Here is a 26,481-nt window from a genome sequence, read left to right as displayed (position 1 = left end):
CAGTAGGAACTGTAGTACTCTACAGATAGAAATAAAAAGAGCAGAAACCAACAAGGAGATGGATAAATGACAACCAATCCCAAAACACAGCTTGTGTCTAGACTTGTGTTGGGAGGCTGTCACACGTGATGTGACCTGAGGACTAACTTTCCTATCACGAGAGTGATTGCATTTAGCTACAGGCCATGCTCCTCCTCACCTGAAATTGCCTAGCTGGCAGAGAGGAAAGGAATGAAAAGACCCCATTTTTTTCCCTACTTACTTTGGTGGTGGTTTTCACTTGTTTGTTCATTTGTTTTTATGACACAGAAATATCCCTTCAAGCAGCATATATGCTAGATTTTTCTGTTTTATTTTTCTTTCTTTTTTCCTTTTTTCCCCCTCTTTTCTTTTTTCTTTTTCTGTGTGCTGCTCAAGAAAGCAACAGGAAAAGTTGCCTGAACAGATAAGGCTGAAGTTCATGTTGCTTTCCTCTTCTGGCCCTGGTGCAGAGAATGAGCTGTACCTTTAGAAAAACACTTCATCCAAGGCTCACCTGATACATTTAGAGGGGCTGATTTAAGACAAGAGGGTCTCTCTCACATCCTGATCCTTTCTAGAATTCTCTGCAAGGTGGTGCAACTCCTTGTCCCTCTGTCCCAAAGTTATTCCAAGCAAAGACAATCCTACTGTGTCTGAATATCAACAAGTTCCTATTATAGTCCAGAGCAATGTCAGAGCACTTGTATCCTGCAGCTTTCCCTGTTCAAGAAACCTGCTGTAAATTCTCGAGATGATAAACTAAGAAGAAATCACATCTGGGTTTTACCCTTCACAAGTTTCTACATCAACTCCATGTCTAGAATAGCAACAATCCTGTGAACTGCAAGCCCACAGTGAATGCTGCCAACAAGGAAAGCTATGTATGTGAAGGCTGAAAAGATATATGTACTAGACCAAGTGGGAGCCTATTTATATATTTGGGCTACATTTCCAATACTGAAATACCACTGCATTTTACCAGAGAGCTGTTAGAGTGCTAAAGCTTTTTATACAAGTATAATAAAATCACCATTAAAAAAAGAAAGAAAGAAAGAAAGAAAGAAAGAAAGAAAGAAAGAAAGAAAGAAAGAAAGAAAGAAAGAAAGAAAGAAAAGTATATATATAATAAAATCATAATGGTGAGAGTCCTTGGCATAGCTGTGTTTGTTTAGGATTGAACTGCTCTACAGCCCCGATGAGGTGAGCCAGGAGTCTCTAGTCTAGATGTGACCTAAGCATATGTTCTGCAACTGGAGGTATGTTTTTGTAACACATGCAGATATGCCCAAGCTGGCTCTAATCTATCTAGCTCAGATAAGAACTGCTAGAAGGGTGTGATATCATAGGTTTCAGTCTTGGCTAGCAAACCAGGTACATACCTAAATTCAGGCTGACTGGTAGCCACTGTGCTGAAGTCACTATGTCTGCCAGAACTAGGTAACTTAACACTGCAAATCCCACAATCCTGTATCAGTCGCAATGCAGATATATTTTGAAAGACTTACATGTATTCCCAATTAAAGCTAAGAAATTGAGGCAGAGTTTAGTATGTTCTTTTAAAAGTGGTTGGGAAAAGTACCAAAAGTATAATTAAACTAGAGAGAGTTGGAGAGCATTAATCACACGCTGAAAAGCTCTCTTTTGCTAAGACATTTCACAGAGAGCACTAGGAGTGCCTTAAGTAACTTCCTCAGGTACATGCTTTGCAAGTGAAGAATAAATTATCAGGAAATTGGCTGGACACAAGGAAAGAGGTTGGAATGGAGCTGGAAGCTGAACCAAGCTCAGTGAGATTGGATCTTTTCTTCATCTTTAGAAAAGGCGAATTAGTTGTTGGTATACCCTAAAGATTATCTGCAGCATGACAAGAGCAAAAATGCTCTGGAGGATGCCTTTTTCCATAACTGCATGACAAAAAATAGGTATCTAAATAATCATTTGACTTTTAACGATATTCAGCATTTGCCAGCAGACTTTGATTGGAGTGATTTCTTTCCATGAAGGGACTAATCCCACTAACACTCAACTATTTCACTTGCGTAAGTATATCCATTAAATTCAGAGTAATTCAGTGGACATAGTAATACTAATACACATCTTCACATACATGATGCTCTGAATGTGTTTACTGTGGATTCAGAGACAAAATTTCACCAGGTTTATAACTTCAGTTCTGTCTTTTGTTTCATTTTTGATATAAATATGTTTTTGAAAATCTTTCCTTGCATGTAAGCCTGATTTTATTCTGCTTGCAACTATTTAGTACAACTTTAAGAAATGACGCTCCTTTTAGCGTTAAAAGAAAACAAAATCTCCTCTCATTCTTTCATATTGCTGTACTTGGAAAGTTCAGAAAATACACTGACATTTCTCAAAGGGTGAAAAAGTTCTTCATGAAAGCACTAGAAACTGAAATAAGCATCAGTTTCATAAAGACTAAGCGAGATATATTCCTCTTCAATTTTGGACTGTAGAAAAAAGAATCCTCTTGAAACCACAGAACTATTTATCAACTTTGGGCAAGAACACCATCGAAGCATTTGCAATAGTGGCTCTGTGTACAGCCCATTCCTGACAGGACTTTACAGACTCCCTCCACCAGATAGTGCTGTTTCTCTACAGAGCTCTGTAGGATTCGTAGGCCATGGAAAGGTCAGGGGCTGACTCAAGGTAACAAGCTGCCTACAGTTTACTCGTTCCCTCCATTTCACTGCCCCTGTAAATGAAACAGAGAAGGCAGAGACTGACGGGTTTGAAGGAGTAAAAGCAGATATTGAAAAAGGATGTTTGTAGCTGACCGCATGCTGTTGTTTCCAGCCTTGCTATCTGCTACAAGTCTTTCCTAAATTAAGAATGGTATTAGGTACTGATGCATAACAAACTGCTTTTACCATTTCTTCAGGGTCTTTTTCTTACAACTTGGCAACACATCCTGAAAAAACAGTTGCCTGTCAAGTATTTGCCTGGACTGGAATGACATTAACAAAAAATCAAAACACAAACCTGCAGTCAGTGCTGCTGGTGAGCCGTGTAGGCTGTGAGCAGGCCTGACATAAATCTAGGTGCATTTTGATCTCACAAGCAGAGAGTGCTGAGCAGAGCCAAATGTTACTTCTGAGAAGCAGATGGATTTCCTTAACTGGTCCTGAGTGTAGGTGCCCTGTAGCCAGCTTCTAGATCCTTAACAAAAACAAATAAATAAATAAAAAATGCGGCAACAGCTATGAAGATTACCAAAAGTATGAATAAACTACAATGCATAGTTTACCACTCTGCCGTAGCCTTTGCAATAGAATATTGCACATGCTTTACCTTGTTGTCCTTACCCTCCTGTGATAAGTAGAAGGAATAGCATTTGTTCTTCACTTCTTGAAGAACCAAATTCCTTTGAACCCACAAGAGGACAGAAAATAAAACCAAGTAACAAATACTGAAAAAATCTTTCAAGTGGAAAACATTACCTGCAGTTGGAATATCTTTGTTGTCTGTTACTTAGAATTTTTGAGACCGCTGGGCCAATTTTTCTTATGACCTTTGCAGGAAGTATCGTAACTTTGTTCACTGTACCTGAATTACTGGATTTTAAAAATATTGTTCTCAGTACTTTTGGTGAATTAATAACTTCTTAGTGTAAAAGTTTGCACAACATATAGAAGTTTTCTCAAATTTGTTTTTTTTTTTTTTTTTTTTTTTTAATATATACCTATGTACATTTAAAAATTAAAACGGTGTAAGGTACATGTATTTTCCTAGCCAGTGTAAGGATGGAATGGTATGATCCTAAGTGAGTTTGCAAATCCATATTCATGCAGGCAGTCTTACAAAAAATGTCATGTGAAATCAAACCTTAGGTTGTTTCAGTGCATGGAAAAGAGTAGATGGGTTAAATTAAACAGTAGGGCCTAGTTGTGTATGCAGTAGATTATAGATGTAATTAAACAAATATAAGATTTATTAATATTACTTTGTATATTGTATTAATAGTCTGATTTATTCAGACTTGCAATATGCATGTGTGATCTTACGGAGATGTTAGGTTATTAAACTCACCATGGAGACTGTGTTTACCTAAATCTTACCTTGGGCATTCAAAATATATATAGTTGTAGGTCTTTTAAAAATAAACAGAAAAAAAATAAACAGTGTATCAGTTCAGCTTCTTTATTTTCCAATAGCTAAGAAAACTGAGCACATTGTTTAGATTGCCATTATTCAGAACCAACACAAACACATCCAGAGGAAATATTTAATTACAGTGTGTGTTGTTCCTCACACATTAAGATTAAGAGCATATAGCTCAATATATAGTAGATATATGCCAGGTTGTGAATGGGGGAGGGAAGGAGTGGGTGATTCTTGTATTTCTGGGGGACCTGTGGATACAATCCTTTAGAGCAGTAACGTGATAGATGAACCACAGCTGCTGTGAGCCCAGGAAAGGCTGAATTGTGAAGGAAGACAGTTCCTGTAATTGGCTCCGTATCACAGCTTTGTATCAAACGATTGTACTCGGGGATTGTCAAGATGATAATGAACATGGAGATTTTCCTGTACTTCTGCTTTTACTAGTAGATTAAGTGGCAATAGGCACAAAAAGGCTTTCTTCCATTAACGTGAATGCTCTCATGACCCTTAGGCTTCATTAGTACCGTATCTTCTACCTGGAAACTACTGTGGAAGCACAGATACAGGAGCTATTTCTTCAGCTCCAAATATAACGCCTGCCTCCTGAGCCATTACTTGCAGAAATCCGTAATTACTTCATCTTTGCTCTCCGCTCAGGAATGCCAGGTCCAGACCCAGGACTCGGTGCTAACCCTTTGTGTCCTCACCTGAGCGCATCCTGGCAGCAGGCTGCTTCTTCTCACCTCGCCTGAACTGCCGATGCACCCCTTGCATAGCAGAGCTGGCCCTGGATTTTAATTCTGATATGAAAGTGAATTCAAAGACCGTGCGAGGGCTAAGTCCATCCTGATGACTTTCTCACAAAAAAAGCTGGCAAGATCAGCAACTAAAAATAAACAAGGCAGCGATATTTTTTTCACTAGAGGAAACCAACTGGAGCCCACGTCTATGCACGTTTGTGCAGGGGAGGGGAGAGCTGTAGTTTCCTGGTTATTCCCTGCAGTTGTCAGCACCATGGCGATGAACATGACTGAAATCTTACGCGATAAGCTCGATAACGAGGCACATACACCCTTTTACAAGACCCCCCCCCGGGGCTCCTTTCAGCATCTCCCACACCCAGCAGCGACGATTCCTGCGGGGGAAGCGCCGGGGCGGGGGGAAGGCAGGTGACCCGCAGCCCCGCCGGGCCGGGCCGGGCCGGGCCGGGCCGTGCCGCCACCTCCCGACGGCGCCTCCCGGCCTCGTCCCCGGGCGGTGTGAGGCCGCTTCCCCGGCGGGGGAGCCGCTGCCTTCCGCCGGGCCCCGCTGAGGAAGCGGGGCCGTGAGGGGCCGGAGCGGCGGGGGTCGGGGCCGGGGCGCGGCGGGGAGGCCGCCGGAGGGCGGCGCTGTGAGGGAGAGGGGAGGCAGGGCCCGGCCGGGGGCGGGCGGAAAACCCGCGGGGAGCAGCGAGGCGGGGAGGAAGGAGGAGGAGGAGGAGGAGGAGGAGGAGGAGGAGAGGGGCGGTCGGGTGCTTGAATAAAACCTGAGGGGCTCGGGAGGAAGGCGGTCGGGGATGGTTTGTGTGTGTGTGTGTGTGTTTTTTTTTTTCCTTCCTACGCCACTTTTATCCCGTGAGGGGGACGAGGGAAGGAAGTACAACGACAGCGGCGACCGTAACAAAGCTGTAAACGATAATAAATGATAATAATAATAAAAAAAAAAAAAAAAAAAGTGCGCGGAGGCCAGCCCGGAGGAAGACAAGGGCTGAGGAAAGGCGGGCGCAGCCGGGGGCCCCCCGAGGGCTGCGCTGCTCCCCCTCCACCCCAGCCAGCCAAACTTTGGGCGCCCAGCCGCTGGCACGCTCACACTCACACACACACACACACGCACACTCGCACACACACACTCCGCTCGCACACTGACGTCTTTTGCGCATTTCCTGCACGGGAGCGAGCGGCGGAGCGGCGGCGGGAGGCGGGGAGGGAAGGACGGAGGGAGGGAGGGAGGGAAGGAGGCGGCGGCTCTGCCCATCGCCAGGGCGGCGGCCGCCCAGCCGGAGCCCGCCGAGCCCCGCTCCGCTCCTCTCCGCGCCCCATGCGCGGGGGTGGCCGCGCTGGGTCCCCGGCCTTGGCGGAGGACGAGGAGGAGGAGGAGGCGCGGGGGCTGCTGCTGCTGCCGCTGCTGCTGCCGCTGCTGCTGCTGCTGCGGGCTGCGGCGCGGATGGAAGGTCCCCGGGTGGATGGCTGCTGCTGCTGCTGCTGCTGCTGCTGCTGAGCGGAGGCTGAGCCGTAGGCAGGGCTGGGGGGGCGGCCGGTGACTCGTGCGGGTGTCTCTGTGTGTGTCTGTGTGTGTCTGTGTGTGTGTGCGTGTGTGCGGAGCGCTGCGGGGCTGCCCCGGGGCAGGGCTGGCGTGTGCGGGAGCCTCGGGTCGCGGCGCTGCCTCCCTCGCACGGCCCGAGCCGGGATTATGGTCTAGGAGGAGGGAGGAGGCTTTCGCTCGCCCCCCGGCTCTGCCCTGCCCGGCTTTTCGGGGGGTTTGTGCAGCCGCCGGCGCCTCCCCCTCCCCTGCGGCCCCCCTCCCTTGTTTTCCGTTAGAAACACGGGCGAGAAAATAAATGCATTCACTGGGTGTCGCAAGAGCAAAGGCTAAATAACCAGAGGTAGCGGCACGGCGAGGGTCGGAGCCGCGCTGCGTCCCGCTCCCCCCCTCAGACCTGCCCCCCTATTTATTGGCGAGACCTCCTTCCCTGCCTCCCTCCTTCTCTCCCTCCCTCCTTCCCTCCTTCCCTCCCTCCCTCCCTCCCTCCTTCCCTCCCTCTCTGTGCGAGCGCGTTGTGCGAGTGCTTGATCCCAGGAAAAGTGCAGCCGTCCAGCCATGGTGGTTTTCAATGGCTTGCTGAAAATCAAGATCTGCGAGGCGGTGAATCTGAAACCCACGGCGTGGTCGCTGAGGCATGCGGTGGGTCCCAGGCCACAGACCTTTCTGCTGGACCCTTACATAGCCCTCAATGTGGACGACTCCAGGATCGGGCAGACCTCCACCAAGCAGAAGACCAACAGTCCCGCTTGGAACGACGAATTTGTCACCGACGTTTGCAACGGCAGGAAGATAGAGATGGCTGTTTTCCACGATGCCCCCATCGGGTACGACGATTTTGTAGCTAACTGCACTATCCAGTTTGAGGACTTGCTGCAGAATGGGAGCCGCCACTTTGAGGACTGGGTGAGTGTTCGCGCCGCAGGTACGGACGTGTGCACATGATGTGCAGTGGCACCACTCTGGGTGCAACATCTGTATTGCAGAGCTAGGTTGCCAAGGGCATGTAATAGCTCTGGAGGCTTTTCATTATTTCCATGCTTTGTTATACTGAGATAGTCATGGTTACTGTGTGTCTAATGCATGTGGTCCACAGACATGGGAAGAAAGAAAAATAGGGTGCATCTAAGTAAGAGATGTGTAATTACCACTTCAGGTTCTGAAATTATGTTACATAAACACAAGTCCTGTTGTCTTATTGTGTGTGAAACCCGCCGGCCAGATACATCCATACAGAGCATCACTGCAAAACCCAGAGCCAGCTCTTAGACTGAGTTCTTCGCTTTGGTGTGAACTGATGAAGCTGTGACGAGGTCATGACAAGCCTTTAAAATGCAGGTCTGACCTCTGATCTGAGATGCTTTGGGGTCCTCATATCACTTGAAAGCTGACTGCATCGATGCTGATGCTCGTTCTTCCCCTAGATGGTCTGGACCTTTGTGCATAGACCTAATGCAGTGCTTCTTCAAATGCCTGAAATTGATAAAAGGGTTCTGGTGGATTTTGGCCCCAACCAGGCAAATTCTGCTGCCTGCATGCACAATGTGTTTAACAGCTTCTGCTGCATCTTAAAGACCCAGAGGCTAAGGTGCCCCGGTGGGGGTGCAAAAAAAGCTGGAAAATCCTTGGTCTGACAGCCTCAGGTACAGTGATTTAACACTGGAAAATAAAACAAAAAGAAGCACGAGAAACATGAATATGCACATTTCTGCAGTTAAACAGTTAAATGGTATATTCTTTATATGAGACGTGCAATAGAATGATGTTAGCTGTCTTCTGATTTTTAAATGTGCCCTGCTTGACCAGCCGTCTGAAACGTTTATGCTCATCTTTTCTTGTTTATTTGTTATGGTCAAAGATACTAGGCAGGGGAACGTTTTGTTGGCAAACAAAGAACCCAGGACCAAAGTGAAAACAGCAAGAGTTAACAGCTCAGAGTTTCATGTATCCTTTGGAGCTTCTTTACTTAAAGCAGTGCTAGAAAGAGATACCAGAACAATGGAAAGGCGTGAAAGAATTGTGCTCTATTTATGCTGATTAAGAGCTGAATAACTTTACTGTTACAACTTAAATGTTTACAACTTTAAAATATTGCCCACTTCTTCTATGTATGTTACATTGTGACAATTAAGATCTAGATTATTCTGATGCTCAATACAAGCTACATGTTAGTAAGCTTGGATTGTAAAACTGGGCGATAAGCAACGAAAAAAATGCCAAATCAGGAAAAGACAAATGCAGCAGTATTGCAGATGTCTTTTACCTGGATTGAATGATAATCAAGTAGTGATCCTTCTGTAAACAGTGGGTACTTCATCTTTGAGGCCAATGGGATGAGGATGTCATCACAGATTTTTAGTGAAGGAATAATTACGTATGTGCTTTCTGTGTATGGTACGTGTTCAGAGTTTGTTGCCAGATCTGGAAGGACCTTGCAGGTTACAGATGACAAGTTTGATTTTTGGTGGGCTGGTGTGTGAGGGTACCTCCTGACTGTGATTTTTAAGGTGAACTTAAACGTCCAAACTTGTTCCCTAGATAAATAGTGGAATTTAACAGATTGAGGCCCTCTGTAAACACCGTCTGGGAGGAACTACATAGCTGAATCAGATAAATGCTATATTTTATTGCACCAGGATTCATTGCTGTCCAGCATTTACTGGGTGGGAGGAGACAAGGGAGTGACTACAGTTGTTGTCTGTTGATGTGACAGAGTTGAGTAGATGGCTTTGGGTCCTAATTGGTTAGCTCATTGTAATACGGTTTCTGAAGCATCATTTACTTCTTGCTTGTGTGTGCTGTAAGTCTCCATAGTGTGGACTGTGTTTGTGCAGTGCATATAATGCACAGAGAACACCACCCGATCACAGTTGGAGTTGGGGGGCAGGCGTGTATGGGATTGTTCTTTACATTTTCCCAAATCTTCAAATTTACTGAATACGTCATTGTTGTTGTAATACTGTGTTTATTGTATTGCTAATAGGTAGGGACCCTCAGAGAACTGGCCTTTACAAAATCACATTGTTTTTTTCGTCTGATTTCACTGAGTTAAATCAAGGCCTGTGGCCATAGCATCTCTGTGGAGTGTATAGTGAAGCACATAGATTTATTGGTATCTTCATCAGTGTCTAGAGTCTGTATGAACACTTTCAAAAAAAAAAAAAAAAAGAAGAAGTCTTCTCTGAAATGAAGTAGTTGAATGGCTTTCACAGGATGAGGAAAATGCACATGGCCTAAACCAACATAAGACTAAGACTGGACACATCACAGTCAGTTTGTTCTGTTTAATAAGAGGGCTAATTCCTTCATTTCACTCTTGGCATTTAAGCTAGATATTTTTCTAGTACTCTTCCTCAACTTTATAGCAAGCAAATTAAAAGCAGCTATCACAGGAGCTCATTCCTCCTTGCCTAAAATATCAATTGCAACCTAAGAAACACTTCTGGAGACTATAAAGCATTTTTATGCCATTCTTAGGGCGTCCCTTAAAGGAGTCCAAAAAGTTGGAATGGGGAACCATGTACTTGTTGAGTATATTCAATGTAGTTGCATTGCTGCCCCTTTTTACCTTCAGAATGATGCAACAGTTCTTTCAGGATTGGACTGTCACTATTTAAATAACTTTGAGAAAAAGCTCGTATGCTGAGAACAGCTCTTGTCAATATATTAATAGCTTTAATGCATTCAGTATTGTATAATACTGCATGCATTTTTGGAAGGAAAATTCAGTATTTGTTTTATAATATCTGCACCAGGCTCAAGGTTATGTGACTTATCCCGTAACATATTTCTAGGTTCTTGTCAGAAGTCCAAAATGAAAAAAGGGCTTGCAGAGAAATAATGTTTTGGTTCTTTTTTTTCCCCCTAAAATGAAACTATTCCTCTCTTTAGCCAGCTTACCTACTTTGATTATTATTTACCATTGTGCACATCCCCATATGTTTTCTAAGAGATGAGTTTTTTAGGAAAATACTGGGTATTTTTCTCACTGTTAAGCCTGTGCTATATACTGATGCCATGGTTACAGTGGAAACACTAATGATAAACAAGTACAAAGCTTGAAATCATGATAGCGTCTATTGTGTTAGGACGAGTAAGATAAATGTGCAAAATTCTGGTTTCTTTTGTCTGCAGAGTATTCAGCAGTTGCAAAAATGATTTTTAACCTTACGGTATGTGTACTCCCTGAACATATATATGCAGAAAGATGGAAGTTCTGGCCTAACACAGTTGTTCATATTTTACCAGATGGAAGCTTTTAAACAAAATACAGGGATTTTTTTTTTTTTTTTAAAGGAAGAACAATAATAATAATAATAATAATAAAATGTTTTGGTTTCTAAAAAAGGTATAGTGACAATTAAAAAGAGGGCTGCTTTTCCAGTGGTGCATCAATACAGACATAGCACAGTCAAAGTGTCAGTTTTGCAGATTTTTTAGTAATGGCTACACTGCAGTTTTAAAGAGAGCTTTGGATTACAGATTCTTCTGTAAGCCAATGACACATTATACAGAATGGCACAAGGCATTTTCAAGAGGATGTTGGTGAACTTACATTTTGGTAAATAAGAAATGCAGAATGATAAGCAACCTGAAAGTTCTCACTGAAAAAGAAGCCTAGCTTAACTTGCAAGCTTTAGCTATATCTTTTTAGTTTGGTGATTCACATAATAATGAAGCATGTCTTTATCTGGTTTTCTTACATATGGTGTATGTAAATGTTGCAGCTGAGTTGGTAATAGAGCTACGCTTTTATCAGTAGAATTTAAATCGGGAAGGAAAATTCCTTTAACATTTAGCCTTGTGGTTATACTTTTGTGAATTAGAACGATTGATGTTTATGTGTTTGGATGATTGGTAATATGGGTTCTGAGTTCATGTCCACTTTTCAGAGTTGACGATAGATGAAATCAGTGTAACTGGACCAATGCCAAGGACTCCATCTAAGGGTCTTAGCCATTAGCCTGACTGTGCACGAGAAAACCTATTGAGTCGTCCTAAGAAATTCTTCTGTAGGCTGAGTAGCAGAACTTACTGAATCAGTCGGAACATCACAACATTTATCAAGAAAAGCCTTTATTTCCACTGAAAATATTTTACAGCTATATTTAGGTTAATGAAACAAGTTTAGTTTTCTGCTGTCTTAAAGAAATCCCTAATGCTGTCAGGAAAGAATTAAAACACAGATTTCAGTGATATTTTCTTTGCCAGTCTTAAATATCTGCCATTCTAGTTTTGTTTTCTTTCAGTGCTGATTCTTAAGATCTTTTCAAACATACTTTAAAAAACATTCTTTCATATTTCCATTTTATTAATGTGAAGTTAGTCATGCAGCTGTGCCACTTGCATACAGCAAGTTTATTATGAATTAATTTTACATCTCAATAACAATTTGATGACGAGTTAGGGGAAATGAAATGGGGAAAATGCACAGCTTTACATACTCATTGAGCTGTTGAGGTACGTGTTTTTTGCATCATGCTTACAGCATACCATTGATGAAATTTTCCTGTTGGAGATACTGTGTCCCGGGTCTCCAAGCTGCAGCCCTTAAGGTTAGGCACCCAGGAGAATGCAGCGCTGAATGTGGTGGTGCTGACCTCTCATCAGAGGTGTTTGACGTAAGGAGCAGATGAAAGGCAAAATATAGACGACAGCTCCTGCCTTTGAAATGGCTGGCAATAACAGTAACAAGCATGCCATGCATTAGAAAATCCAAAAGCACCTTAGAAAAATGTCAGTATTTTTTCTTCTGTTTCAGGAATCGAGAAGGAGGGCAGTAGCAGGGGAAGGATTAAAACACGCTTGAGTCCTCAGTCCTGTGAGCTGTCCATTTACTTGGGAAATAAACCATCTCCTTCCAGCTCCTCCTGTCTGAATTAACTGGGAAGACTGGTTAAGGGCTTATAAGAGTGTGTTTGGGGGGGTTATTTGTTTGCTTAATAGCCTTCCGTCTTTTCTTTTGCTGAAGCGGCACCTCATTTTTGTCAGTACTTGATATGCTATAGCTGGGAGGCAGAGAGCAGAGTGGTGATATTTTGTCACAGGTCAGCCAGCATGTGAACCTCTGCTTGCTCCTTACACTGTTGAAGGTTGTTGTTGGGCTAACAGAGTGTGACTTGCGTATTTTCATTTTTATTTTCATCTACCAGCTGAAGTCATCTGTGCTGATGGTGTTGAAAGGCCTAGGATGCAGCTTGTGAAAGCTTTACATCTCATCTAAACTGCAGTTTGTGAGCTGCTGAAAAGCGTTGTTATCAGAAGAGTATTTGTTGAAATGGAAGGGAAATTGCTGTCCCATTTGATGGATTTCTGTGTTACAAGGCTGTCACTGGGCAAGGTATATGTTAGGCCTGGGGGGTGAGCATGGGAGTTAGCAGGGAGCGGCAGGGCTTTGCAGGGACTCGTGTAATTGTGAGGGTGGGTGGTTGAGAAGAGGAGATGGGAGATTTTGGAAAGCACTTTGCACAGGGAGGGGCTTCCTCGCCTTCTCCCCCGGCCTGTCTCCCTCCTGTGCCTCCTCTTTTCCCTCTCTGCTGGGGATATGGTACAGTCGCCACGCAGCTCACCCACTCCCTCGTATCAATCCCTTTCTGCAGCTGCACAAGGCTACTCCTACTCCCTGCTAGAAATGTTCTCTCCTAGCAGCAGCTCCTGCTCACCTGCAGTACTTCGCAGCCTGCTGAGGAGCCATAGAGGGGGAAAAAGCTGCCTCCGCAGCTACTGCTGCAGGGAGAGGGAAAGGGCAACGTGGGGAAATGGAGAGATGAAGCAAAGAGAAAAACCTGGAGGAGGATTATGAATAGTTGCTGCTGCCCCACATCCTCCAGCTGCCCTTTTGGCAGCAGCAGAAAGCTGCACATGTAGAAGAGACTGGGATGAGCTGGCATAGGCAAATTGACTGGTTAGTTGATGGCCTTCTGTTGCTCACTGACCTGTATTTTTTCCTTTTTTTTTTTTTTTTTTTAACTTGCTTTGCTCAGTGCGTAGCTTTCAGTCTCACTTAGGTCCTGAAAAATTTGCTCAGGGCATGGAAAGTGTGTAGCCAAACATGGCTTTCGCTTAGCGCTGAATTACTTGTAGGTCAGGATTTGACCCTACAACTGGACTGAACCTCCTCTTACTGCTGCTAATACCAGTGCTGGTACCGAGTTCCTGGTGATGATAGCACTTCTGCTGAGCTCTATAGAAAGTGCCTGCAAAATGAAGCTGTCAGTAATGGAGTCCAATTCATAGGTATCAGTTCTAAGCTGGGCTTTTAGAAATGTCCAGATCTGATGACAACAATTCCTACGTCTTCTTTTTGAGCCAGTTCTCAGACAGTAGATATCACTACTGCAGCTCAGGCGGCTCCATAGACATTGTGCAGAACTTCATGGTTGTGAGCAAACCACTGAGCTCACTGGGTTCATTGGGTTCACTGCATTTCATGCAGGCATGTGTTTAAATTCTTTCCTGAACTGGGGCCTGTGTTCCAAGGGAAAACCGAGAATAAATACCATTTAACAACATCCTTTACTTTCATTTTACCCTTACTGATTTATTATTCTTCTGCAAATCTTGCATATGCAAGCCTGGTTTCTGCTTTCCTCAGCCATCAAAACTAAATCTCTGCCTTCCCCATCCAGAGTTCTTTAAATACTGCTGAAATGAGGATTTAAGTTGGAATTGTAGGACTTGGCCTCTAAGTACAGTTAGTTTCCACTCCCTAATTAAACTTCCATCTAAACAAACTGGTTTGGGGTTTTCAGATTTTGAAGGGGTGTGTGTGTGTGAATTCATTTTATAAAATGTTGGAGGTGAGATCCTTTCTGCTTGGAACTGGATGCTTGAATTCATTTCTGCTTTATCCAGTACTAGCTTATTCCCCTTTCTCTTACTCCAGTTACTAGACTGTAAGACAGAGAAATACATCTATTCTGTCCAGTTCATGGTAAGAGAGGTTTTGGAAATGACAGGGTATGCCAGTAATGGGAAGTCTGTGGTCACAGAGGACTGAAAAGAGACTTTCCCTGTGTTGCGTCCACATGGAAAGGTAGGGCTGGAACTGTCTGGATATGGAATAAGATCAGAAGTCCAAAGACAGCTTGGAAAACAGCCAGTTTGGAGGGGGAAACAAACCAACCCTTTTGTCTCTTGCAAGAAGCTAGACTGAGTAAGATCTGAAGAGCAGGGTTATCTTACTTGCCCTTTTGAGTCATGCAAATTGAAGCAGTTACAGGGGATTCTACCAGCTGAGGGCAAAGCGGTCATTGCAGAAGGCTGACAAGAAGTTTCAACCTTGTGTTTTGTAAGCAACTGCTTTCCTGTTTGGCAGGCAGTCACTAGAAGATTTTAGATGCATATTCGGCAATATTAAGTATGAAACTGCAACTGTAAAACTTGTAAATAATTTTAGAGATTGGGTAACTTTAATGATAGTTATCTACTTTACACTATATTGTAGTAAAGCAAAATGCAAATGAATAGGATTTAAGAACATCTGCAACATTGTTACCTACTCTGATTGTTAGTCACAGTCAGTGGCTTGAATTGCTAGTAAAGGTGATTTCTGAGTGTCCTTTTGCTTATATACCTCTATGAGTTAAAAAAAAATAAAAATGTCATTGCTGTGATTTAACAGAAATTACAGAAACCAAAATCTCACATAAGTCTGAACAGCACAGCTGAAAAACCTAGTGATATTGGCACATTGCCATTAAATCTAACAGGAGTTTTAATGTTTATTTTATTGGAAGCATCATTAGAGACATACTACATAGTTCTGTGATTTTTTTTTTTTTTCCTCCCCCCGCTGAACTCTTTAGGGCTTGAATTGTTGAGGAAGAGAAGTAAAGAAGGACCATTGCTTTTGGAATTAAAAGAAGCAAAGTTTGATTCCATCAGAGGCTTGCAGGCAGCCATTTCTGCTTTATATCAGCTAACTTGAGTTGATTTAATTGTTACAGACAACAGGATCATTTTGGTTGTTTCTGGTGTCCTGCTGGGCAATTTCATCGCAGGCAGGAACAAAAAGGCATAAATAATGGCTAGATGTTACCAAATAAATTTAATGTCTGTATTGTTTGAACAGCCAGCCCTCATCATACCTCTATATACAATTCCCTTAAATGAAGCATAGGCAAACTTAAATTGTGTTTCAAACTTAGTACCTTTCAGTACTCAACAATATCAATATGTATCAGGCTTCTTATTGTGGGTGACAAGGATTTCTTGCACGCTTTAGAACCTTTCATTTTTTAGGATGTTGGCCTTTTTGATAGGATTAAAAATATATTGCTTTGCCAAATGTTAGAAGTTAAAAGTATCTGTAGATAAATAGTGAAGGGGTAACAATGAAGCAGACGCAGTGGTGGCAGAGACCTGAAGGGAAGATTTCTGCATATTCTGCAAAGGTGATGAGGAAATGCTTGTAATTACATTGCTTTGTTTCATGCATAGAAGCCAGCATGACATAGTGTTTTCTTCTTCCTTGTTTCTTTCAGTTTCATCATCTGTTCTGGCTTCATGCTGCTAATTCTCTGTCTTTCTTTATCTGTTCTGGATTCAAGATGGTCAAGAAATGATAGAATGACCTTTACAGGATTGCATAAAATTTTGTTGTTGGCAATGCTAGCAGGCTACATGAATGAAATACCCTGCTATAGATCTCTACAGAGGCCTATTGCAAATGCTGTCTTGCTGGGACTGTATTTACTCATAGTATAAGATTTTGTGGCATCTGTCAACTTCACTTTACTTCAAGGAGAAGTTGATCCACAGTCAATGAAAGCAATGAGTGAGAATGGTTTGGAAAAGGAAAGGCTCAATGTCACATGCGCTGCATTCATTTTGTTCTCTTTCTTACGTGGTTCTAGTTGGATTTATTGAGATTTTTTTTTCTTCCTTTTTTTTTTTTTTTTTTTTTTTTTTTTTTTCATCCTTGCCTTTTCATTCACTGTTACTCTGTATTGCCTTGGCACCTCCAGAGCATTTGAGCTCATGATCCACTTCTTTTCTCCTCAATCCACAGCTATCACCAAGTACTCATGTCCCAGCTGCCGGTTTTAGTTTTTCCTTCATCTTTCTTGTTATTGCTTCCCTCTATATCTTTATTGCTTTTATTCCCATCACTCCATTGCTCCCTCTCCTTGTCATTCTTGTGGGCCAGTGAGCCCCTCAAGTCAGTGGGACTTAGAAGCATCTTCAATGCCCAAAGCTCTCAGAGTTTTGCCTGGCGGTTCTCATCCCCAGCATATCCCCACTGAGCTTCTCAGCAAGCAGCAGGGAAGTAACCCAACAGACCAGTGGCTGTCTGAGCAGTTATCTTCAATCAGAAGTGATGCATTGAATTTCCAGTTAGTTACACTACAGAAGTGGTTGAAGAAAGAAATGTAGTATGGTAGTTTTGAGCTTCAAGCAAAATTCTCTGGTTTTAGTAGTCAGTGGGGTGTTAAGGGAAGATGATCAGCCACTGGAAATTGGACTTTCCCAAGCAATGGAAACAGTGTTGCAAAATTTTAATTGGTACTGACTATTGGAATTTGCAGCATCTCCTAATCACAGAAAATACCTGACATTGTTTATTATTATTATTATTATTATTATTATTATTAAACAAAAATAAGGTTTCTGTCTTCAAAAAGTTACAGTTCATGCACAAGTCAAGAGAAAGCAGGTTGAAACAGTAAGACAATACTTACATTGGTTCAGCTTTGCAATAGTGGAAATTTTACTCTAGCTCTGTGGAGATACTGATGCTCTGTACAATGTAGTGTTTCTCCTTAAGGAGTTGACAGCACTTATGATCTAGTCCATGGTTCCCAAATTTCTAGGCATTTCCGAGTATCCCATATTGCTTTAAGAATGTTTGAGATCACCCCCTTTTAGGGAACTGCAGGATTTTTCCATGTAATTCAATGAAAGCTGTCATTAACTGTATTATTACATTTGAGCTTTTTTCCTTATCAGCAGTGGGCTAGAGCACTGCCAGTGCAGTAATCAAATACAGGCACAATATATAGGGTTAATGATAAGTACTAATGTCACTGGGCTGAGATAAGCTGCCTTAAGTTTCATTCCACTCCTGTGCTCTTTGTGCCAGCCAGTTCTCAGGGCCATGTCAAGCCTCTGAGAGGAGGAAAGAAACAAGAAGAGTTTTATTAACCTCTCACCATGATTTTGTAGCAATGTTACCCATTGTATCAGAAACAAGTGACAGCACTTTTCACAAAAAAAAAAAGAGCAAAGCCTTGCCTTGTACCTCTTTCTGGTGACCTTTATGCAATACTTTATTTTTATGTATATATAGTGAAGTCCATTACGTTAAAAAGAATATTGGTTTAGTGGTCACATTTAGGAGGTGGCTCTGCATATGCATTTTTTATAAGGCCACGTAAAAGGTTTTACAATAAAAAATAAACAAGACTGATTTTTAACAATTCCCTGCTGCGTTATCGGTCCAGACACCATCACCTTCACAAACTCCTGTGATCCCTTTAGGTGCTCTTTCCTTTCACCTGTTTTGTCCGTTTTTTGCAAGATGCCTCAGATACGGGATCTTATATTGCCTATCATGTGATAGGAATGTGGGGTCCTGATCCTTTTTAAAGGCACTTACTTTGTAACAGTATTATGGTATTGAAAAATAGATCAGTGCAGTCTGTATTGTTTGCCATATGCTAATGACTGCGGGCAGGCAGGACTAAATTTGGCCTACATGCCAATTAAGAGCTGATGTTTTTGTACTCATTTTAATGGGAATTTATTTGAGCGGTATCTTGTGTTCCTGAAACCATTGAGAGTGCTTGTATGATTCAGTTGTGCGCACAGGGATTCCACTGGGCTGTCAGAAGCTTGGAGAGGTGGATAGTTACATATCTATCCCTTGTATGTGTAATGCTGCACTTTACATATTTCTCAGAATTGAGGCCTGCTGTAAATTTCACAAATATGTGGAAGTCACTGAAGAATTTAGGCTCCCAATTCAGCATTCTTTTGAAAATGTTACCCAGCTGTCTTTCCATCAGTGGTTATTTCAGTCTATTATCTGTAGTAAGCTTGGTTTTGAAATTTTGTGAGTCTGTCTACAAGTGCCTGGTGTACTGCTTGTGAGTGTGCTCTTCAGAAAGGTCAGTCTTTTTCTGTGGGATTTCTCATCAGTTTGGTACACGCATTTTTGTTTTCTTCCAATTGACATTGTTCAGAGAGTTGTCTCTGACATACTTCATTGATAAAACAATAGTAAATCACTGGATATTTGAAAAAAAAAAATAAAAATGATCTCTAGCCTTCCTTGAATGTACTCTGGACTTCTAACTGACAGGCTCTAACATGCCCCAACTATTACTTTTTATTTAAAATGTGTGTACACACTCTAGCCAAGCGCTATTTTGCTGTACCAGTGTTACTAATACCGTAAAGCTTTCAAGATCCTTAATATAATTCAACGTTTACATTTTTTAAAATCAGATTACAAATCAGATGTGAACTGTGAGAACGTCATTTTGTCTTTTATGCTGTTCCTGGAGGACTGAGGTAACAACAACAAAAAAAAAGCCTCTGAAATTGAAGGCAGGCACACTGAGAAATAGAGGCAGTTCTGGTGAAGCCTTTTTACCCTGCGGCCATCTCCCGCTGTGACTGTATGGGCTTTCCGTGTTTGGGACCTGGGTGTAATTGTGCCTCTGATCAGTAAGACAAATCGCAGGCCGAATATTTTGTAGAACTGCCAAAATGTCTGCAGCTCTTCCAGCAACTGTGAATCAGTCCTGTGCCCTGCTTGCAGACTAGCAAGTAAATTTTGTGTCCCAGCACCAGCGTGCTGGTCTGCAGAGCACCTTTGTGCATGGTTAGTCAACTTTATGATGCAAATAATGGGATGTGTCTGAGACATTTTATGCACCTGTGAAAATTTATGTGATGCAAGTGATATCCCCAGTAAGAGAGAAGTGAGATGCTGGAGCCTTCACAGAGTGTGGATGCATACATACATTTTGGTGGGGTGACAGTTTTGAATGTAGGAGTTATTATTTTCTCTTTGGTAATGCTCATAATGTCTTAGGCAGTGCAGAAACAGAAAATTCATAGCTCCTTCCTGAAGGAGCTTATGCTGTAAAATCAGGTAACTTATTATCTCACTTTTGGATAATAAACTATAACATAAGATCTATAAAGTTTTTTTCTAGCATTATATCAAGATAGAAGTGAAGTACAGAAGCTGTAGAAAACGCGTAACAAAATACAAATCTGTGCTTTTCAGAACAGCAATATGTAAAAGAAATTAATGATGTTATTCCAACCTCAAAAAATATATTTGATGGCTCCTGGAGAAGGAGTGATTGTCTAACTGCCTCGTTAAGGGAGTGTTTTTATTGACATGAGTCAGCAAAGAAAGAAGCTAAAGCTTAAGTTGTGTGCCAAACCAAGCAGCATGTAAATAAAATGGACAGTCAACAATATGAAGCCACTTTGTAATATACCGGCTTACACAAAGAAATTATTTGCAGCAGGCTTTACTGAAAAAAAATTTCAAAATGACATAGCATGTGAAAACATGAAAACAGCTATTGTTGGTATTATTTTGTTTTCCTCAGTGTTTGTAGTAACAGGTGAGGTTGGCAAATTCTTTTTTACAGTGCACAAAGTGCGCTGCTCCTGATTACTTTATGGTCTGAAGTCTTAGCGAGCCATGTGATAATGTGTAAGAACTTCATCGTAATCTTGCATGATGTGAACTGGTCAGACAAGTTTTTATGCACCTAGTTGTCCTGCGTCTACTTGTGATATAACGTGTTATCTCCTTTCTCCTCTGTAATTTTTGCCTTTATTTCCATTCACATAATTCCTTCAAACAAATGAGGATGTCAGTAATAAGCAACGCAGGGATGGACACTCACTCATAACGCAGACATAAATCTTCTTATAAAATGAATAGCCCAAGAGTTTGTATTAATGGTTCCAGGAGAGGCCTTTGTCTGCTTTAGATTTACACGTAGTGATACATAGATCTTATCTGTCTTAGGTAGTAATGAAATTCATTAGCACAATATCTGAGTCTGGAGAATCTTGAGCGTAGTCATCTTCACAGCCTTCCTAAGAGGAAATGTAATGGATGGGGAAACTATTCCTCCACGTCACCTGGAAGGACGGCACAAGCCTTATTACATTTCTCGTTTTGGAGCTTTGCAACAGAGGTATTGGTATCCTCATTTGTATGGAGAGGAGCCTTGGGCTGAGATGTAGGTTCCTGAAATGAGACTGCTTCTTGACTAATACCTCTCTTAGATCTCTTCTTCTGTCTTTCAGCTTCTTCCTTTTCTATCCAGCATTCTTCTTATTCTGCTTTCCTACAGGACTCTTTCCTAAGGACTCTTACCGTCATGTTTCCTTCTTGTAGCTTAGCTTTTGCAGTCCACTGTGTTGGGGTTTTGTTTATTTGCTTTTTTTTTTTTTTTATTATAGAATCATAGAATATCCTGAGTTGGAAGGGACCTTTAAGGATCATCAAGATTCTTTTTTAATTCTCCAGTTGCTTTATTGTGGGGATGCTTTCCTTCAATTGCAGTGAACAAACAGAAATGCAGGGCCTCAGTTTATCTGTGTTTTTGACACTAAAGCCCGCTCTGTACAGGTATGGATCTATAAAATCTGGCTTTCAGACACTCAAAGCAGAGTCAATATTTTGAAGCTGGGAGGCCTCTGTGGATGAGTAGTTGGGGGCAGTAACAGCTTTTTCATTGTAACAGCTTTACTGTTACAATGAAAAAATTACTATCTGGAGGTATCCTGCATGCATGACCTTGGAGTATCCCATGTATGAAGCCTGCCTGCTCATGAGTGTAGTAAATAGGCTGTCAAAGGAACTGAAGACCTGGATGTGCAAATCCCTTTTATATTTAGAACTAAACGTTTTAAGCACCTTTGTCATCCTAACTCATCATGTTTTATTTCATTTACAATCCCTTAACTTTAGTTAATATGGTAGAAGAAAACTGCAGACAAAATGTAAAGGTGAAGGGTTTCTTGCTTGGTTGTTCATGCACTTCTGTTTGGATCACTCAACTGAAAAAACAGAACTTCAGTTTCCCAATTTTAGGAACTTGCCTTGTATGCTAGCAGTAGATGTGATAGGTTTTTACAGACAGGCTGAGGATCATACAGTTGGAGCTATGTGAGGAAGGAGTGAGTGCTGAGGAGCAGCTGTGCTGGGCAGCAGGGCCTGATAGCCCGGCACCTGAGTGTGTTTATAAAACAGATACAGCAAAGTTAGATTGGTGTTGCCTGCCTGGCAGACTGCTGGCCTGTGGTTTACACAAGGCTGTCCCTGGTTTTGAAAAAGCCACAGAGTCAGTAGGCCGGATATGCTAACATGTCTTGGGGTTACCATGTTATGCTTCAGGACTGAACCTGAGCGGGAAAAATTTGATGCAGATTATAGCAATGGGGGTTTTATGAGTTTGAGAAAGAGGGATTCAGTGGAAATTAAAAGGAGGTGGGTGTTTAGTTACTTGAAATAGCTTTGCAAAGTTAGTAGTTATTTACTCTGTTTGGAGCTCACATCAGGAGAGGGAACACCACAGCATACCTACTATAATCCTTTCACAGTGGAGAAGTGGCATTCTGTTGTGTCTCTTGATGCTGTGTGTACATTACTGAGCTTCCTTATCAGTACACAGTTAACAGCTGGACTTACAAACATAATGAAAGTTTTTACTTAGTCTATTCATCTGAAAGTTATTCTCCAGACACTACAGAAAAAAGTGTCAAAATGTGGATTGTTATGGTCCATCATACTAGAAGTAGTCAGTGACTGGAATATCAGTTTCGTGGTATAATGTAGACGTGAAGGCACTGGAGTACAAAGGTGATGAACTCATGGCTTCAGTTACTTTGAATTATCATCTGTTCATGAGAATTGACTTTAAACTCATGGCTTAAGCATTCCTGTATGACCATGAAAAATTTAATGTTGACTTTGCAATACATTGGTCAATGATCTACAGCAAGAAATCACTACTCTTATAGTCTTCTCTTGGATCTGCTTGATTTCAAATACAGGTGGCTGCTGAAATTCCATCAGAATAGTGGCTTCAGGGAGTAAGTTAACAGCCTTCTTACTGTAGGCTTATAACAATTTGATGCCTTTGGCTGCAGAGAAGCTATATTTTTCTTGCACTATCATTATGCAAACATGAGAAAACATGGTGCCTGAATACAAACAATTGCTTGAATTCTCCTGGTGTAACATGTTTACTTTCCTTCTGGTGCAGCAAAACTGATTAAGTATGAGCTTTGTTAAGAAAGAATGCTTTGAATGGATACTAGAATTGAATGAATGCTAGATGAATACAGATTTCTTTATTAATATTGTTGGCAGGTCTGCTGTACAATGTGAGACTGTATCAGTCATCGCCACTTCTATGTGAAGTTAACATTTGTGTCCTCACTTCTTAAAATATGAATGTAGTATATAGATGTTCATCTCAAGGCTGACATGTTTCAGCTGCAAAAAGGAGAGTGTGTAGGACAGATAGCCAGAAGTCCTGACAGCATCTCTGCTCAAAAACTGGGTTGCCAGTAAGAGGGGTGATTGAAGACCCAGGGTGGAGGGTGGATAGCTCCTCTGTGCTACGGAAGTCCCCCTGTCCAAAAGCTCACTTCCCACGTTCCAGGGCTTATACCTTCAACCCCACTGAGTCAATGCAACTTTCCTTCAACCCTGCTATCCTAAGTGATAGTGCTTTTCCAATATCTCTTTCCTCTTATACTCTACTCTCCCAGTGGTACTTGCTGTCACTGTTTCATCGGTTGCTGTTAGCGTCTCTTCACATGAGAAGCACCTCACTTCTGCTTCTGACAGAATTTAGAAATCATTCTGACAGGCTGCATTTATCAAAACTCCTGTGAGGGATCCTGGTTCAGAGAAAGAGGATATAGCCAAGGAAAGACAGAGATGTGATAGCCTGGTTTAAAAAAAAAAAAAAAAAAAAAAAAGGAAAGTTGGTTTTGGCTTAAAATAACTTTAATACATGAGGGTAGGGAGGGATTAAATAATTTATCCTTATTTGTTTGAGCACATATGTCCAACCCATGCTTGATTTTCTTTACTAGTAGGAATCTAGAAAAGTAGATGCTATTCTCTACCACCTGTGTGTTCTTTTTTCCCTGGAGAAAGAGAAGCTGGTAGCAGCTTTAATTACAGTTAACATATTTAATCACTACAAAGCTTAATTTGAAGACCTGCTTTGTTACAGCATGTTTCCCAGTGGCTTGATCCAAATGTGCTTGTACTTCTAGAGTTATAGTGGGTAAAACATTAAGGCTGTGAATACATGTCATAGGAAGAGGTTACATTGACTGGAAGGGGACGCATTGGGCAGCCTCCCATTTAGGACTGTGTGAATGATACCTGTGTGAAAGCAGATACAGAAGGAAAATATGTTATTCAAGGAGAACAAAAGCAAGTTCTGTCGGCTATGTCAAGGCTAAGGCGACTCAATTGAGTTATTACAGGCTCTTATTAGCATGCCTGAAAAAAGTAATGTTCTTTGCTTCAGCTGGGTGGCCCTCAGAAAGGGGAGAGATTCTTTCCTGCCTTTTGAAATCATCAAAGAATATGAGAGTAATCATTTCCAAAGTTATCTCTGTGTCGGAAAGCCTCACTGTTCAGGATAAGCCAGGGTAAACAAAGGACAAATAGGAAGTGACTTTTAAAAAGTATGGATTTGAACCTGTGAGATGCTGAGTGTCTCCAGTGAAATGCTGAGCTTGCTTGATTTCCAGTAAACTTTTGGCTCTCAGTTCTGACAAGATCAGGTCCTAAGATTACATCTACTCTCTGAAGTAAAATTGTGTTACTGCTGTCAGCTTTTTCTGGGGGGCAACATTGCTTGCAGTGCGCATCATCAGTGCTGTGTATGCACACAGACACACTTCAGGAAAGGCAGAAGCTGATCTACAGGGACTATATTGCTTTCACATTTTAGTTGTTTGTCTTCTGTACTACTGAGAACTCCAATAAAAAAATGAGACATCAGAAGGTAAAGCAAAATACCAGATGCATACTTGCAAAAGGAAAAAAATCTTTATTTTTGCTCCCTTGTTTGGGAACATTTCTACATGTTTTGTTTTCTTTATCTAGAGTGAAATAATACAGATTTGTGTATTACTTTTTATCAGTAGATTTCTAAATGGATATCACTTAGTGTGGTATGTGTTGAATATTCAGTCAAGACCACTGGGTAAAGGATCCTGCAGCGGTGTTTTCAAGTGAATTGCAAAGACATTCATGTGTAGCTTTGTTGACTTCAGTGGAACCATTCGTGGTGTGTGGGCATCTCTGCTGGCCTGTAAGGAGATTCAGAGCTTGCCCAGGGTATTTGAATTAGACTCCTCCTTTCCCACTAATGCATACTTTACTGTCTGTGTGCAGTTAATTTGCTAACACTATTCTGAGTGCAGTCATTGTTGGCATTATTTGAACTAAGGGTGGGTATAATGAGACTTCACTGCAAGTCATGCTGAAGGAGAGGACTACCTGTTTCTTCACCATAGTTTCTCAAAGTTACACAAGGAAATCTGTATGCTCTGAGCATCAGCTGAGGAATGTATATACAGTATTCAGACCAATTCAGTATTCTCATAAATTATTACTGTTACGATGAGCAAGTGGTTAAAATTTTTACATCTGGTTATTGCAGCTCAATCTCAAAGGGTACTGAAGTGCGTAGTGACATGACAGAAGCAAGGCATGGTTCCTTTTGGCTGAAATATTAAATCTGTGCTAATGTATGGAAGGCTTGGAAAGTCTTGAGTAAAGCATTTTTTTATTAAATAATACATTTCCCAGTTTTGTTTTCTGTGGCTTGAATAAAACTTTTGCATTCATTGACTCTTCTAGTATAGGGATTATAAATAAACTGGAGGCAGAAGGGAGGAAAAAATAGACAGGCTTTTAAAAGAAATGGTGTTTAATTCTACAAAAGCTCCTGCCTCAGGCTTCAGTGCTCAAGGTTTCATCAAACAGGTTCTTCTACCTCTGCTTCCTCATTCTTCCTGAGAAGAGTCAAGCTGACCATGCTCATTTAATCCTAAAGCCTCAGCCTTCCTTGTGCTCCACAGAAACCTACGAGTGTCTCCCTGCCTGTGGACCGGCAGCACCCAGAAAACATTCAAAGTACAGATCCTGAGCTGCAGTTATTTGGCAGGGAGGAGGGTGAATTGTTTTCTAGGACAGCTTTTTTTTTTTTTTTTTTTTTTTTTTCCCCTCACTAGATGGTGACATCTTCTGGGAGGCCACACGGAAGCTGCACCAAATTTAGCAAGCAAGAAAGGAAGTTACTGCTTTGGAGAGGAGGAAGTTTCCTCTCCAGCCTGGGGAGTCTTGCTTCTCATCATGCAATGATGAAAATCAGCCAGGATGGTTCTTAACACAACAAAAAATAGCACAAAGGACAATCCTGGAAAATATGACATTAGTTAGGTTAGGTATCATTTAGTTAGGTGTCATATTAGTTAGGTATCATCATCATGTGGTAGAACAGTATTGATTTCAGACTTCCCTGGATGTTACTGGTAAGGATAATGCCCACTGAAACATTTCCAGACTGTCCCTTGAATCTGTCAATTCTCAGCCTTAAAATAAATGTGCTTCAAACAGTGCCTACTCTGAGAAAAGAACTGAAGTCTTACTGTTGACTGTACCAAAAGGGTCAAAATTAGTTGAATACTAGGAATTAATTTGGAAGTGGAAGATATGACTACCCGTGCTGCAGCCAGGACTGCATTGATCAAGAATTGGGAAAGAACTGCTCGCAGTTTGTTTACCAATACAGTAAGTAACCGTGTGATATTTTTGGCTTGCAAAGTTTCTGCTTCAGAAAGGGAGGGCAGAAGCCTATGGAGCTTAAAAAATACCTTGTGCTGATTTGAATGCTAGGGTTAAATGTTTCACTACACTGTTTCCCCAAGTGTTGAGCAAGGAAGAAGAGTCACATTTGCCCCCTTCCTTGTTTTCCCCAGTATCTATGGAATAAAGGATGTCTGAAGGAGGGACGC

General features: G+C 41.7%; 1 protein-coding gene across 1 annotated transcript in view; it reads left to right on the top strand.

The window, feature by feature from the left end:
* Positions 1–6,488: 6,488 nt before the first annotated feature.
* PRKCE (protein kinase C epsilon) overlaps positions 6,489–26,481 on the top strand; it is a 294,866-nt gene continuing 274,873 nt past the window's right edge. The window contains exon 1 of the mRNA XM_032183852.1: positions 6,489–7,350. Within this exon, the coding sequence (XP_032039743.1) occupies positions 7,003–7,350 (348 nt within the window). The 5' untranslated portion in view covers positions 6,489–7,002. The remainder of the gene's footprint in view (positions 7,351–26,481) is intronic.

The sequence above is a fragment of the Aythya fuligula genome, chromosome 3, assembly GCF_009819795.1.
Source record: "Aythya fuligula isolate bAytFul2 chromosome 3, bAytFul2.pri, whole genome shotgun sequence".
Lineage (NCBI taxonomy): Eukaryota > Metazoa > Chordata > Aves > Anseriformes > Anatidae > Aythya > Aythya fuligula.
Note: the sequence above shows the minus strand (reverse complement) of the source record. Positions and strands in the feature narration are given on the sequence as shown.